This window comes from Ambystoma mexicanum, chromosome 1q (genome assembly GCF_040938575.1).
Source record: "Ambystoma mexicanum isolate Mex_15411 chromosome 1q, UKY_AmexF1_1, whole genome shotgun sequence".
Classification (NCBI taxonomy): Eukaryota; Metazoa; Chordata; class Amphibia; order Caudata; family Ambystomatidae; genus Ambystoma; species Ambystoma mexicanum.
This window is the reverse complement of record NC_090922.1, coordinates 1,024,637,007-1,024,653,004: the sequence shown is the minus strand read 5'-3', so window position 1 is coordinate 1,024,653,004 and position 15,998 is coordinate 1,024,637,007. Positions and strand designations below refer to the sequence as shown.

At 48.2% G+C, this 15,998-nt stretch overlaps 1 protein-coding gene across 1 annotated transcript in view; it reads right to left on the bottom strand.

Annotated features, from left to right (window-relative positions):
- The window catches only part of SYDE2 (synapse defective Rho GTPase homolog 2), a 253,053-nt gene extending 244,961 nt beyond the window's left edge, over positions 1 to 8,092 (bottom strand). Inside the window, exon 1 of the mRNA XM_069641698.1 lies at positions 5,068 to 8,092. Within this exon, the coding sequence (XP_069497799.1) occupies positions 5,068 to 6,754 (1,687 nt within the window). The 5' untranslated portion in view covers positions 6,755 to 8,092. The remainder of the gene's footprint in view (positions 1 to 5,067) is intronic.
- Positions 8,093 to 15,998: the final 7,906 nt, after the last annotated feature.

Genomic DNA, 15,998 nt, shown 5'->3' with positions numbered 1-15,998 from the left:
CAGTTTGCGAGAGCCCCTGCCTGGTTGAGGGGTGCCAGCGTCTGTTCTTTGTGTCCTATGAACTGTAACTTAAGGAGATGCTAATAAAGCCCAGGAGAACTTACTAAGAAGACTGGAAGGCTACTTTGTTTCACCAATATGGAAGAGGAGTTCCTGTCATGAGTGACACTCTATATAAGGCCATCTAGCTGCAGTGTTTAATAGGCAGGTTCATCAGTTAAGAAATGATTGTGCCTGCATTTCTCCCTTAATTTCCCATAGGAGGAAAGCATGCTTGCTCTTTGCTTGTTCTTTTTTTCTGTGGATAGATGCTTATTTAACATGCTCCGCTTCTCACTGATAGGAGCAGAGCCAAATGTTAACGATGATGTGTTTTAAAGAAAGTCACTATCCTCACAAAGCCATGCTCCACTCTAGGGTGCAGGACCTTCCCACTTGGCGGCAGTGTACGTATACAATAAACCAAACAAAGGTCTCAAAACACACAATAAAATGTACCCTATGTCGTCCTCATGACACTCTGAAAAACAACCTTGAAAACAAATATAGATTGATGACAAAGGATCAAACAGATGTTCCATAAAAAAAAACATGAATCCATTATGTTAACAATACATCAAAACACGGGTGTAGCCACCTGCTAAATCACATGGAATTCATTTGTCAAAAATATATACCTTCATCAGCATACAACATCTGATGGCAACATAATGAATACTCCAAAAACACAAACATGATACATTGTGTGCGCACTTGCTACACAGAAAACCAAGTCGCTAGTGCCTGATTGTTCATAGTGTTGGTATAATGCACCCAGTTATCACACTATGAATGTTTTCACCCAATTGAACGTTTCGTTTATTTCAAGACACAACTAATGTTATGCCCGTTGAGATCTGCAAGTCGCACAGTGGATCCATCACCCTCAATTAACTAATGGGTCTTGAAGCTTTAACCACAAACATGTTGACACAGTATGGAGCAGCCATGGGTGTATCTACAGTGGGCGGCGAGTTGGCCACCTCAATGAGCAACAAGTGTGCTAGAAAATATCCGAGCCCTGCCATTTTCTTAGCAATTAAGCACTGGGCTGCTCCGCCTGTCAGTCAGTGATCACTCTCGCCACAGTTGCAAGATTGCAACATAATCTCCGCACTGTGATGTCACAGCTAGAAGAAATATTTTATTTTCATTTTTAAAGTGTTCACACAGCCCAGGGGCATCGAGGCGCTGTTACAGAAATATGTCTTAGTTGCGTATTTATGACACGCTTAATACCTAGAAGTTTCTAAGTGTGGACCCAGAGATAGAACCCGTGTTACTTCATGTCCTCTTGTTTCCAAGGCTTGCATGTAGCCGCCGAGCTATCCTCCCCTACAATGGGTTAGTAGGGACGGCAAATGATGTACCCTCTGCAGGATACCAGCAGTCTGCCTATTGCAGGTCACCCGGGAGTTCTGGGACCATTTCGCCGCACTAAAGCAATATCCTTTGGGCACGGAAAGGGGTTCTTTAGTCCGTATAATATAGATGGTCATGCCATCGTCGCCTTTAAGGCAAGCACTCGGGTTTATTCAGATGCAAGAGACCAGACTGTAGTTACATTACGTAGAAAGTGATTTCATTGGGAGGATAGCTCAGGGGCAACGTGCTCGCTTAGGAAGCAAGGCAGCGCCGAGCAACACAGGTTCGATCCCCGGGTCCGCGCTTAGAAACCTCTGGGCATTAAGTGCGTTCTGAATAACCGATTACGAATTCATGCGCCGCGCAGTTTCACACTTAAAATGAGTGGCAATGCGTAGACTCGAGCTTTCCAGTAGAAACCTAAGCCCTTAAAGGTATCTTATAGAATAACTATACAGAGTTAAAGTTAACTGAGAAGAAAAGAACTGGAAAAGCTAAAAATCCCTTTGCATCAAATATTAACGTTCATGTGCAGCTGCTGGCAGAAGGAAGTGTTGGGTCGCATCTGAACTGTGACAGATTATTCCAGAGCGCCAGTGTTATCATTTTGTAATGACAACTAGACATCTAGGAACAAATCTTCGTGTGGCTCTGGCAGGCTTCCATGGAGATATGAACCCCAGCAAATAAACTGTCTGTCTGCGTGCCATGGTGTTATACACAGTGAAGTGTGCCTGTGTTCCGATAGTGCGCGCCCTGATGCGCGTGACTTGAGAATCCTACACTACAGGGCAGTCCGTGAAACTCCCCCACACACACCCCATCCGCCCGCCAGTGTCAGGACCCGGGAGACAAGAGGGCAACCCCTTCGATTGACCACCGTGCACCACCTACAGCATCTGCTGCCGCGGGCTGGATGCCCTGTGCCCAAACAACGACATCCTTTAATGGTTCCCCTACCTTAACCATGTCCCACAGCAGAGAGTGCAGGTGCTAAACGCAGAAGTGGGGGCGGGGCCCTGTTGTGTAAATACTCCCACCGCCCAATTACGAGGGTCAGCCATGCCTCCGCTTTCAAAATAGCCCAGCAGAGGATACAGCAGGGCGTAGGGGGATAGACAGGTTGTCAGGAAACTAAAAGAGACCACGAGATGAATCGGAAGAAGGGCGGTTGCCGCAGTGTATGGGACTGGGTAGGCACTCTTTAGGGGGCGGCTCAGGAGCGCAGCGTCGGGAGGCCCCACTCCCACTTTCAGAGCATCTGTTGCCCTCAAAGGACCGCACTTTTCGAGGTAAATGGCAAACAAGGGAATGGGAGTTCGCCACTGTGACGCGTTGAAAGAAGTCTGCCGGGGGTGGAACGGTAGCAGCATTGTGATATTCCCCCACCCCAAACGCTGAAAGAAGTCTGCCGGGGGTGGGTAGTAGCATTGTGATATTCCCCCACGCAAACGGTAAAAGAAGTCTGCTGGGGGTGGAACGGTAGCAGCATTGTGATATTCCCCCACCCCAGACGGTAAAAGAAGTCTGCCGGGGATGGGTAGTAGCATTGTGATATTCCCCCACCCAAACGCTGACAGAAGTCTGCCGGGGATGGAACGGTGGGAGCATAGTGACGTACCCCCACCCAAACGCTGACAGAAGTCTGCCGGGGATGGAACGGTAGCAGTATTGTGACGTACCCCCAACCAAACGCTGAAAGAAGTCTGCCGGGGGTGGGTAGTAGCATTGTGATATTCCCCCACCCAAACGCTGAAAGAAGTCTGCTGGGGGTGGAATGGTGGGAGCATAGTGACGTACCCCCACCCAAACGCTGACAGAAGTCTGCCGGGGTGGAACGGTAGCAGCATTGTGACGTACCCCGAAGTCTGCCGGGGATGGAACGGTAAGTAGCAAAGTGATGTACCCCCCACCCAAACGCTGAAAGAAGTCTGCCGGTGGAACGGTAGCAGCATTGTGACGTACCCCCCCCCCCCCCAAGTCTGCCGGGGATGGAACGTTAGCAGCATTGTGACGTACCCCCAAGTCTGCCGGGGATGGAACGGTAAGTAGCAAAGTGATGTACCCTCACCCAAACGTTGAAAGAAGTCTGCCGGGGATGGAACGGTAGCAGAATTATGACGTACCCCCAAGTCTGCCGGGGACGGAACGGTAAGTAGCAAAGTGATGTACCCTCACCCAAACGCTGAAAGAAGTCTGCCGGGGGTGGGTAGCAGCATTGTGATATTCCCCCACCCCAAACGGTAAAAGAAGTCTGCCGGGGATGGGTAGTAGCATTGTGATATTCCCCCACCCAAACGCTGACAGAAGTCTGCCGGGGATGGAACGGTAGCAGTATTGTGACGTACCCCCAACCAAACGCTGAAAGAAGTCTGCCGGGGGTGGGTAGTAGCATTGTGATATTCCCCCACCCAAACGGTAAAAGAAGTCTGCCGGGGGTGGGTAGTAGCATTGTGATATTCCCCCATCCAAACGCTGAAAGAAGTCTGCCAGGGGTGGAACGGTGGGAGCATAGTGACGTACCCCCACCCAAACGCTGACAGAAGTCTGCCGGGGGTGGAACGGTAGCAGCATTGTGACATACCCCCACCCAAACGCTGACAGAAGTCTGCCGGGGGTGGAACTGTAGCAGCATTGTAACGTACCCCGAAGTCTGCCGGGGATGGAACGGTAAGTAGCAAAGTGATGTACCCCCCCACCCAAACGCTGAAAGAAGTCTGCCGGTGGAACGGTAGCAGCATTGTGACGTACCCCCCCCCCCCCCAAGTCTGCCGGGGATGGAACGGTAGCAGATTTATGACGTACCCCCAAGTCTGCCGGGGACGGAACGGTAAGTAGCAAAGTGATGTACCCTCACCCAAACGTTGAAAGAAGTCTGCCGGGGATGGAACGGTAGCAGAATTGTGACGTACCCCCAACCAGACTTTGAAAGCAATGTATGCAGTATAGATTGCGCACATCTTCGGGATGCCTGGGCGACTAAGGGCTAATTCACAGAACGTTTTCCAATAGGGGTTTGCCATTATAAAACACTTCTGTGAATTAGCGTTCTCTAATGCAAATCAGATTCGGCACACACGCAATACGCCTGCCCTTGCCAGTTCGGGTCACGCGAGTGCATGGCAGTGGCTCTTCATATGCTGCAGTGACATTCGAACTGCAAAAGTCATGCCTCCAAAAGATCACTTCAAACTGCTCCTACAAAAGCGCGCCGATGACAGAGCGAATGTCGCTGCGCAGTTTATACTGTGTTTAACACCGCGACTTTCGGGCGGTGTTCCTATTGCATCATTCGGATATCGGTTATTCTGTTGGAGGTATTTGAGGGAAGGGAGACTGGAAGCAGAAAGGAGCGCAGTTACCACGCTGCGCCTGTGAGCGTTCCGCCACTTGATGACCAGCCCTCTTACCAAAGCAAGTACAGCTCTCAAATGGCCCCGTGCGAAGTGGCTGCGACACGAGGTTCATAACAGACATCAACTACTACAGGTGGCAAAGTACAGCTGAAAAAGTAAGACACTTTGAGGTATTTTAACCCTGGCCTCCAAAATCACATCAGACACCTAGAGAACACGTCTGATGCACAGTCGGGCTGCACTGGGGAGAGCAGTGTAAAGTATTGGGGGTGAATAGGGCATGCATGCATGGTACAGACTTCTTTACCCGTCAGCTGCGGTCGGTCGCCGAGCTCGGCCCTGGGCGCAGGTCCTCCTCGCCCCCTGAGTGGCACCGCCGGGATCCTGGACGGCACCTCGTCCCTCTTGACAGTCCGGCCGGAGCCGCAGGGGGCCCCGGGCCGCAGAGAGGAGCCGATGATGCGCTCCTTCATTTCCAGGGAGAGCAGACGACCCTTGTACATCCACTTCTGCATCTTGCGCACCGTCACCCCCGAGGTCCGGAGCGGGCCGCCCGGGCCATCTGCCCGACTGCACATCACTGGGTCTCGGCGCCCCTCATTGTCCGCACATGATGGATGCCCAGCCCCGCTGGACGCGCGCCCCCGGCGGACTGGCTGGTCCTCGGCAGCTGGCCCGGGGGAGTCCTCCTCCCCCTCCCCCCCGCTGTCCGGCCCACCTCCACATTCCTGCCAGGCTGAGAGGGGGCTGCCCTGCTGCCTGAGGGGCGGCTCTCCAGGGGACAGGAGGCTGTACTGGATGTCGCCGTCACTGACGGACCTGTGCAGGGGTGGCTGTGCGGCGCCCCTGCGCAGGGTCTCCAGGCTCTTGCTGCACTGTAGCCTGAGCGCCGGGCCCGCGGACTCCGAATCCGAGCCTTGCTGAGGACTGGCCTCTCCCGACGACCACAGGTCGCTGTCCGCGGCCCGGGGCGACGGCTGGCTGTAGATGCTGTCCTGGGAGTGGGCACTGGAGGGGCAGCGCTCCGCGGGCAGGGGCATGTCATGCATGGCGTGGATTAGCAGGTAGTAGGCCTCCTGGAGCTGGCTGCGCAGCCGGTCCGTCTCCTGGTAGCTGCCCTTCCGGAGGGGCCCCCCATCCTTGCAGCCCAGGGACCCCCAAGCCGCCCCTGCCTGGGTCTCGGGGCCCACCTTGACAAACGGCGGGGCAGACTGCGGGACGGGCAGCTCGGGCTCGTAGAAGGGCAGGTAGTCGTTGTCGTAGTAATCGTCCTCGTCGCTGTCCACCGAGTGTTGGCTCTGAAGGCTGTTCCTGTAGGCCTGTTGCAGGCTGGCAAAGAGCTGGCGGGCCTGCCCCGGGTGTGCAGTGGCCAACTGCGCTACCCTGGCCCTGGTCTGGTCCCACTGCGGCGGTGGGTAGTGCTGTGCCCGGGTATAACCGTTCTGGCTGGAGACAAGCAGCGCCCCCTCCTGCACCCCGGGACGGGAGGTGGCAGCGCCGTGCAGAGGATGGGGATCAGGCGCCGCGCGGTGGCCACGGCACTCAACATGTCCTTGGCCCAGAGGAAAAGCGTTGGACCCCAAAGGGATGTGGGTTTGAGGGGCGCAGCGAGCACTGGAGCCCTCGCAATGGCCGAGTGACCCATGGCCATTGAAGCGTGAACATCCATCGCCTTGTCCAGTGCCCCCACTCACGGGGGCAGATTTGTGTTGTGTCCCCTGAGTCCACACGTGCCTTTGTGTCTTTTGCTCTGCCCCCTGGCAGGCGGTGCACGGGCAGTTGTCCTCCGGCGGCTTGCTGGCATCTGCCCTTGTCATGATGCCATCAACCAGTTCCCGCATACCCTTCCCGTCCCACAACGTGTCTCTGTAGTTGTTGTTGTTCTGGTTGGCAAGGGGGTGCTTGACATCCCCGGGGGCGGCTTCGGTCACTTTGCCCCGCTTGGATTTCTTGCCCCGCAGTTTGGAAAGAGTCCTCCTCAGAGGGTCGGCCATCCCGACCCGTCCCCGGGCTCAGCAAGAGCCACTGGACCGGGGCGAACGTTGCACCCACCGCTGGCCCAGGCAGTAGCCCCCCATTGCGGCACTCTCTGGAACACCACCGGTCTAATGCCCGCTACCCAGCAGACCTCCCATCCACCACGCATAAGCAGGTCTGCCCGCAGGCAGCGTCTCTGCCTCCGCACACACGCATTTACACCGTAAGGCGCCCCCCACACCACATGCCTGTCACTTCTCTCAAACCCCACACGCACAGTACACAGCCTGCACAGTCTACACGCAACCTCCGCCTGGCCCCTCCTCCTCCTCCCAGACACTGGACCATTGCCTACTCGCAGGCGATCCTTTTTCTAAACACACACCTGCGCTGCCCCCACCCCTCGCAATGGACCCCCTTCACACTCCCTCTCGCAGAGAATCCATCCAGCAAGGCCACGCAGACGGATAACTAACTCCCCTGGCAGATACACAACACGACGTTCGTCGTGCCATGCAACGTACGGGGCTTCGCCTATTCGCACAACTCACGGGACCAATACACACAAGAAATCGCATCTACCCATAACTCGCGTCTAAACGTCACGACCCCGACACACAATGCACAGACCACACACTAGACTCTCGTCTGCACACAATGCTAATAACTAAATCCACAATCACCGCTCGCGCAAACCACACATTCCTTTTTCTCGAGTCTACCTGCTGCCCCTTTACGACTCGATCACCCACAAGCCCACACTTTTCCAAAGAACGCTATTTCTAAAGGTGGGAAGAGAACACTCTCTCTATTCCCCCAGTCCCGGCAGCTACGCACACACACGGGCTTCCCCTCGTGCATACACCTGGGCTTTGCTCTCGCAGACGCCGTCCCACTGGGTGCCTGCCTCTCTGCAGGGTAGCACGAGCTCCTCCGTTTCCCTGAATCAGCCGGGGTGCCTGCCCCCTTGCCTAGATGTGTGCCCCTCTCTCCGCGGCCAGCGGTAGATCCCGCGCTCTGTTTCTCCCTAGATCCCGGCGCTGGGCACGTTCCTTTGCAGATCCGCCTGACCCTCGTTTCAGAGCCAGGCTGTCTGCTCCCGCTAGCAGATCCTGCTGTTTCTCCGCAGACCCGGCGCACAGCCTTCCTTTCCAGGCTCTCTTGCCTCTGCCTGCACAGGTTGCTCCTTCCTGGTGGACCCAGTTTGTCTCTCTGGGGGAGCAAGGATGAACGCCCGCCTGTCCTCAAAAGCCGAGCTGTCTCCTTCAGGCTCTCACTCAGGCGCCCTCTCGCCATGTATCTCGCTCGCTCTCTCTGCTCTTCGCATACTTGGCATACTTGAGCGCGGGTGAGAGGGCATCACAGCACTGCGCATGCGCCGCAGCCCAGAGGTAAGAAAGTTTAGTCGCTTCCGGTCGGGTCCTTCATATCCGCGCTGGGAACTCAGGTGGCAAATGAGAGGACTTCGGGAGGTCTGAACAGAGGCGGGAGAGTATGGAGCGCTCAGCGCAGAGAGGGATGGTCGGGAGAGGGGGCACAGCAATTACAACATAGCGCTGGCAGCAGCGTGCCCGCGGGGAGGTAGGAGTGAGCTCTCTGGTTCACTCGTAGTTTCCCTCAATATGTGTCATACAGTTTCACTCTGCCCTCACTCGTCTTGAGGTCCTCCGTTACAGGTGTATGAAGTTGCCTTTGCAGTTCACCGATCAGATCCCCTTGAAAGCGAAGGGTCGATTTTCCCAGCTGAATCTGCATAATGAAAGTCTCTTTGTAAGGAAACATTTTAGAAAACTATACATAGCAAATACGATTATAGCCACAGTTCTGATGCTTTTGTGGACTTGATCTCTTTCCACAGCACCCTCGCGCACCTTCGACCCTATGTTGCATGTGTATGGCTTCACATCCATGGGACTTGGGTTAGAGTCCCAGGCGTGCACCGAAAGTATTTATCTTTACAAAATACTTGAAAACCCACTGTTTTCCCCTCTGAAATGCCCCCTATATATTTTCAGGCTTGTATGCTTTCCTGCTCCCAGTGTAAGAGCTCCAGGGAGAGGCAGGCAGGGACGGACTAAGCAGACCATGTTTATTTCCTTTATGCATTTCCAAAGACAGCCATATACCAGGTTCTTCACTCTTACGTGGGGAGGCGTATGTCATACAACAAGGTATGATAACTAGCTCCCTGTGGTAGAGTGCAGGACCCGGTATCCGGCAATCGCTACGCCTACCTGGTAGCAAGACATGCCCACTTGGCAGCCCCGAGATGACTCCGGAAATCTGCCACGGTGTGGCAGATATTATACAACACTGGGTAACACTTTCCCATGAACTATGGAATGTACGAGTCAATTTCAAGGCACAAATTAGCCGTGAAAAATTGATTAGTTGATACTGCTAAATAAAAATATTTTGCATAGTAATCCAATGTATATGATTAGCAAATGCGAATAGCCTTACTTTCAATCAGGGCCAGTGCAAAACATGTGCTGCTTGAACGGCATCCGAGGATTTAAGGGGCTTCACGGGCTTGCTTCTCCACTGGTGCTATGATGAGATGATGCCTTTTGTTGGATATGTGATCCAACACCACTACTCTTGCAAATTCGACAGTGCTTCCACTACTGCCTCACAAATAGTAACACACTATGTTATCAGCAGAACATTTAAATGGGAAGCTCCTTATCAGTGGTGGTTCACTGATGAACCATTGTTTCTTTTTTTTTCACTTTATTTTATTATTTTTACATAAAATTACAAAACAGAAGAAAAACAACATATTTATAGGTGGGTAAATATTCACAGATAATCCACAGAATCACTATCAACATAACACAAGTCGCCAAGTCGCAAAAAGGTATTATATTATAGTACTATAAGTTACCCATTCCCACTTAACATTTCAACTACAAGACACCATAAAGACAATACAAAAGACAAAAACAAACACCCTCCCACCACCCAATCCCCGATATTATTTACACACCTATAAAACAAGCCCTACACTTAGTCAAACAAATCATTGAACGATCCCCACATCTCAACATATTCAAACTCCCTATTACGTTTCCGAGCTTGAGTCTTTTCATACCATGAAAGCGTTCGCATGTCTGACAGACAATTTTCATAGTGTGTTTTTTTTTCCTAGATTTCCACACCTTCATTATATGCTTAATAGCCATCAACAATGCTCTATCAATCCAATCTAGGGATTCACATATATCTCCACCCCTGTTATCAACTGATAGAAATATTACTGACTTAAAAGTTCGTGGGAATAAATCATTTACCACCAAATCAACCCGATCCAGAACATCCTTCCAAAAATATAACACTCTATTACATTCCCAAAGCATGTGCTTGAAGGTCCCTCTTGAGTAATTACATCCCCAACGTATCGGTATCTGCCAAACCTCTCCTATTCATCCTCACAGGCGTCCAATAAACATGTCCTAAAACGCGTTGATGAATGTATCTCAGGTTTAAATCAACTTTAGCTTTCACAGCTGCTTTCCACGCATAATTCTGCGATTCTTCAGACAACTCCAATTCCAATTCTGCCTCCCATTCCAATCTCAATTTATCCCAAGAGTTCAAAACACATTCCTGTAGAGGCATCAACTTAATAAAGGTTGAAACCACCCCTGGTGGTGTAGTGAATAATTTGCAGATTTGAGGTCTACAATATAGGGGTGTATCTAACATCTGTAATCTCTCTCTCAGCAACTGGTCTAGAGATCGATATCTCCTAATCTCCCTATTGTGCAGTCCATAACAGCTAACCAGATCCTCAAATGGAACCATCAATCCTTCCCTCCAGACATCGCCTATCTTTAAAATACCCTTATTGGCCCATTGTTTCTGAGAAGTGATCCCTTCACTTTTCCTTCACATGATATGTAATAGTAAGCATAAGTCTGTTAAACGATAACTACACTAAAGTGACCTTATCACACAATACCGTTTGATGTTTGAAGTCTTGAATGTACATTTCTCGACCTCAGGATTTTTTTAGCTTCACGTTACTTTGCATTCCAGTTCTTGTAGTTTTCCATTCAAGAATGGGAAAATAAAGTTATGACCATAGTATTTATTCGCAACATATTTCTATATGGATTTATATATTTTTCAGCTTGGGTGATGATTGTAAGTTTCAAGTCATCTCTACAAAACAGAGTATTTAAAATCAAACAACTATTTCTACCAATTAAAGCTCAGACGATATTTGGTTAAGTGCCTTATGTTGCAGACTGCCCACAAGCTATTCAGTTCACATGTGTACACTACACAAACAAGCTCACTCAAGATACTGCTTCACCTACCCTATAATATAAAATCATAAGTGATGATTCTGTGTTGTGTTTTTATGTAATTATTCTTGTAATTAGGGTCATCGTATGTTCTACAGACATGGTTCTGGTGTCATTCCTGTCACGGTTTTATAACACGGCACACTCCAGCCATGGTCTCCTTCCCCGACAATGAATGTGGTGCACAATAAAAACGCTTTTTATCTTTATTATACAATGGATTCTTTCTGAGTAGGCCTCCAACCTGTCTCGCACCCAACCTTCACAAGCATACCATGTCACATGGACTATGAACCAGGCTGGTGTGTATCAATAAGATATTTATACATTTATTATTCAATGAACAAGGAAACATACTCAAAACACAGCAACCACTAATATGTGGCAACACATATACAACGATTCCTACAGAACAATTATTTTCAGATATCATTTCACAGTCTACACAGATCTTTAATGGCAAAGCAGGAAAAATATGTTTTTAATCAAGTGGTAGCATCAGGGTTTAGCACTCCCGCTGCAACACTCACCCTCAAACATCAGCTAACTTAATTCCTTTGAATGGAAGGCAGTGGCAAGGAGTAAGGCTAGAGAGAGAAAAATCAAGTGTGGAATAAAGCCACCACCCCAAGATGGGAAGCCAGAAAAGAAAGTGAAAACCAGTTTTCGGAGCAAAATGTCAGAATCGAATTTTGATTATTACTCGCACGGCTAATTACGATTGATCGGAGGACAGATTGAAAGGAAATTCGTGTTGCTACGCTTGATGAGATAGGGAAGCTTATAGGATACTAATCAGCACACCAGAGCAATGTGGAAAGAAAAGGAACAGTCGATTTTGGGGGTTAAGCAAATGCAAAAGGAAATAAAAACGGCAAATGGAAATTCGTTTTACACAGGATTTGCAATGACAGGCAACTCAGGAAAGGGTTTAGCTTTAAAAATGGGAAATCGGTTTTCAAGGACAAGGACAGAAGCACATAACAGGTAAGATTCTAGCAAACAGGATTGCTCTCAATGGGACCACGGTTTGGGGTTTTCAATAGGACAGATGCAACTTAGGAGTTCGTGGGGTAATACACACAATACACAGGTAAATTCGGTTTTCAGTGCACAGAGACTAATTTAAAAAATGTATTTTTATTGTATATAATCAAATTTTGATTTTTAAAAAAGCCGCTTTGATTTCTATGAATTTCTGAGAAATTTCTGAAGATTTCTGAAGACTGTCTTTGTGGAGAAATAAATTGACTGGAGTAATTTCTGTTCTATACTGCGTTTATGTCTCTATGATTCATGAATCGTGTGCTTTAATTTTGTCAAAAGTGATTGTCAGAAGTTTTGGTGTCGCAATAGTCCAATTTGTTTTTTCTCCCGACATTATCTGTTCCACCAAACCTCTTCGTCTAAAACTGAAACCTGCAACCCAAGAGGTGAGAGATAGGCACTTTTTCCGTGACTGAGCGCCTTGCAATGCAGCAACAGGTGCTTCAGATTTTCAGGTTCCTCTGCTGATCAACACAATCTGCATTCTTTAGACACTGACTGGAGTCTAATGCATAGAATTTTGCATGTGGGCATTAAGTTCAAACGGGCTCTCAGAAATGTCCTCATTAGTTTTTTATCCGGAAATTTTGAACAATATGGCAGAGGAACTTTTAGCTGATTAAATGTTGGAGGCAGGTGTGTGGTCAATTTGTTAGCTTGGGCCTTTTCGACTGTGCCAATCCAGTCCATTAGGTCCATTTTTCTTTTGATTCTTTGCGGATTACCGACCAATTCATCTTCGGTGCAGGTTATTTCTTCCAATTTTGTTTTTTGCTTTAGCAACCTTTTTTAAAATACTGGCGCGGCCGGTTGAAATTTCTGCGGCTATCAGTTTGTATATTGGAAGAGTGTCCGGAAGGATGATTTTTCTGTAAATTTGCATAGAATTCTATTCGACAGATGCCAGAAAAGACTGAAGGCCCAAATCCCGCCTGATATTTGCAATGGCCGCTGAGTTTGGTAAGTCCAAAACTAAGCACCATAGCAAGCCTTCAAGTTTGGCCCAGATTGAGGTTGGCATTGACAGGGTCGCGCCCATTCCATAAGTTAGCGCCGGGACAACTTTGCCTCTATAAAATTGAATTACAGGCTCCAACGAAAATTTGCCATATCTTTTGTCGATGGATCTCATCTGGGCTGCTAAGTTCCTGGTTTTGCCCCAGAGAGTAGATTTCATGCATGTTTCTTGTGTAGAGCTCTCCATCATTACCCCCAGGTATTTGTAGTGTTCGACAATTTCAATCTTGGTGTTCTCCAAAAACCATCCTTTGTTGCGGCTCTTCACAGAATGGTTTTTCGCCAGGATCATGATTTTTGTTTTAGATTTGTTAATTTCCAAGTTGTTTGCTTTTATGTATTTTGACAAGTTGGTCAGTTTGGCGCTGTAGTCCAATTTCAGTTTGGTCTAACAAAATTAGATCATCTGCGTATAGGAGGCGAGATATGTTTGTATTGCCTATTTTCGGTGGGAAGGCTCGAACTGAATACAGAGACTAATTCTTTTGAGGCAATACTTTTAATGACTAGAATAATTAATAAAAACACTCAACAAGATTATTGATTTCAAATGGAAACAATTTTGAACGTGAACTTTAATGGGGGAATTAATTGATTTATTTCAAAATGATACTACAGACTTATACAGACAACTGAGAGATTTATCAAAGAATACGCTAACATACACAGGCTAATACAGATTCTTCTATGGAAGGTGAATGACTTACACTGGCAATTTGGGACTTTTAATGGGATTTCAATGGGCCTTTCAATGGGGGTTGTGTTACAAAAAGGGAGAGGTTTATACAATTTAGGGTGGGGTGGTTTGCTGCTTGCAAAGTAAGCCCTTGTTTGGGATTCTGGAAAGCCAGCTGTATCTCAGGACACTCTGGACAGCTGGGACAAGGGAACTGGTCACTGCACTCTCCTGGATGGGATTCTGGACAGCCAGCTGGATCTCAGGACACTCTGGACAGCTAGGCAAGGGGTCTGGTCTCGACACTTTCCTTGGTATGGTTCAGCTGCCTCCTCTCCATCCTCCTTATCCTGTCTCCCCGGATTCTTGTGTGTCTGTCTCCCCTCAACCCAGTACAGTCCCCCCTTATGTAGCTTAAATGACATAATTCACATTAGAATCTAGGTAGAGTACTCTAGAATTACTCCTACCCTGGGAAAGGACAGCTTACCATTCCTCTCTACACCTCCTGGCTTCATTGGTTCAAGTGGAGGGAGCACCATCTGTCTGTTTGGTATTTATTACAGTTCTTTGTTTCTCAGGTCAATTTTTTAGCAAATCGAGTTATGTTTCCTAACTTCATATTTACACTAGCCACCGCCATAATAAATAGACATGCAGTTTCAGTTAGTCATAGCAAATGAGGTAAGCCGATCACCAACTCTGTGCAAGGTAGCACAACCCTTTGGCAAATTCTTGTCCTTTTCATAAAATATATAACACTTATAACTCTGGAAATGATTAAACATGTTCCTAATCTCATTTTCCATCTTTCCATCAAATCTCTTGCTTGTCACATTTTTAAATTAGCCAGAACCTAGTCTTTACCGGCCATTTCAGTCCATAAAGTCCTGGGAACATGCACTTAGTCTCTAAACAACCACCTGGAAATCACATGTCAAAATAGCACAAAATGAAATTACTTCTTATTCTGAGTGCTGTGAAAAAATTCCTAATTGAATCAATCCTTTAATGTCAATTTGGAGGATCTGACACATATGGGAGGGCGGTGCTTCATCCTCCACAGCCAACTGTCTTCCTCTGGCTCTGCCGGTAGTGTTAGGCAGAATCCTGTGCAGTTCCCTTAGAGAGCACTTCAGTAGATTAAGACTACAGCTATGAGCAATAAATCCCCTTTGGTATCAATCTGTACCACAAAGATTTAGTTGGTAGCTGTAGCTAAGCAGTCAGACCTATCTCAAGAGGGAGGTGAGTAGTATTCAGGGTTTACACCATAGGACTACAATACAGTGGTCCAAGGAAACACTGACCAAAGCTTTGTATTAAAAAAGAATATATATATTTATTTTACACACGTCTAGTTCAACACATTAATCACAGTTGTTAAAGCAAGTTAACATCAGTCAAGAAAAGTATACACAACTCCCTAGTTAAATTGTAGACAAGTTTGAGCAAGAGTGAAAACCGAGCAAAACGGCACAGTGGAAACCAAACACAAATGGCACTCTAGCAATTTCTCACAAGGGAGGAAAATAACAAGTTATACAGGAATATACTCTTAGGCACCCTAGAAACACTTCCCAAGTAGTTTGTGAACAAGTTTAGGCAAGGCAATACTTTAGTATGTATGATACTGAGGGGAAAGCGAGCAAAATGGCACTTCACAAGTTTAAAAAGTGGGAAGGAAAAGGTGGTTATAAGAGTTAGGTGCACCAACACATTTCTAAGAGAGAAGCAATCAAGAGAAGGTAGTTGTAACAAATTCAACCAGAGTCAATAGGCCTGTGCCAGAGTCAGTGGTACAGGGCAAAGAGCCCATGAGAAAAATGTTCTTGTAGCTGCAGTAAAGTCTTTGTTAAATGATTCGAAAAGGTGGTTGAGGAAGGTGAAAGACAATGTTAGAGGATAAGGGCGGCCAAACCAACAGGTAGGTAAAGGATTTAAAACACCTTTAGCGCTACCAAACAAAAAGGGAGGCCTGGCGGAACAAAGTACCTTAAAATGTAGAAGAGGCTCCTGCGGTGGCGGTTGTTCCTGGCAGTTCGTGCAGTTCGGGGGATCCAGCAGAGGAAGAGAGACTCTTGTCGTGGAGGAAGGTTCGAGTTACTGCACTGCCCAGGGATAAAACCAGCCGCAGTGCTGCCAAACGAAATAAAAGGTATGCTCCTTTAAATCGTGGTCCGAGTGGACGGGTGCCTGGCTATCTGG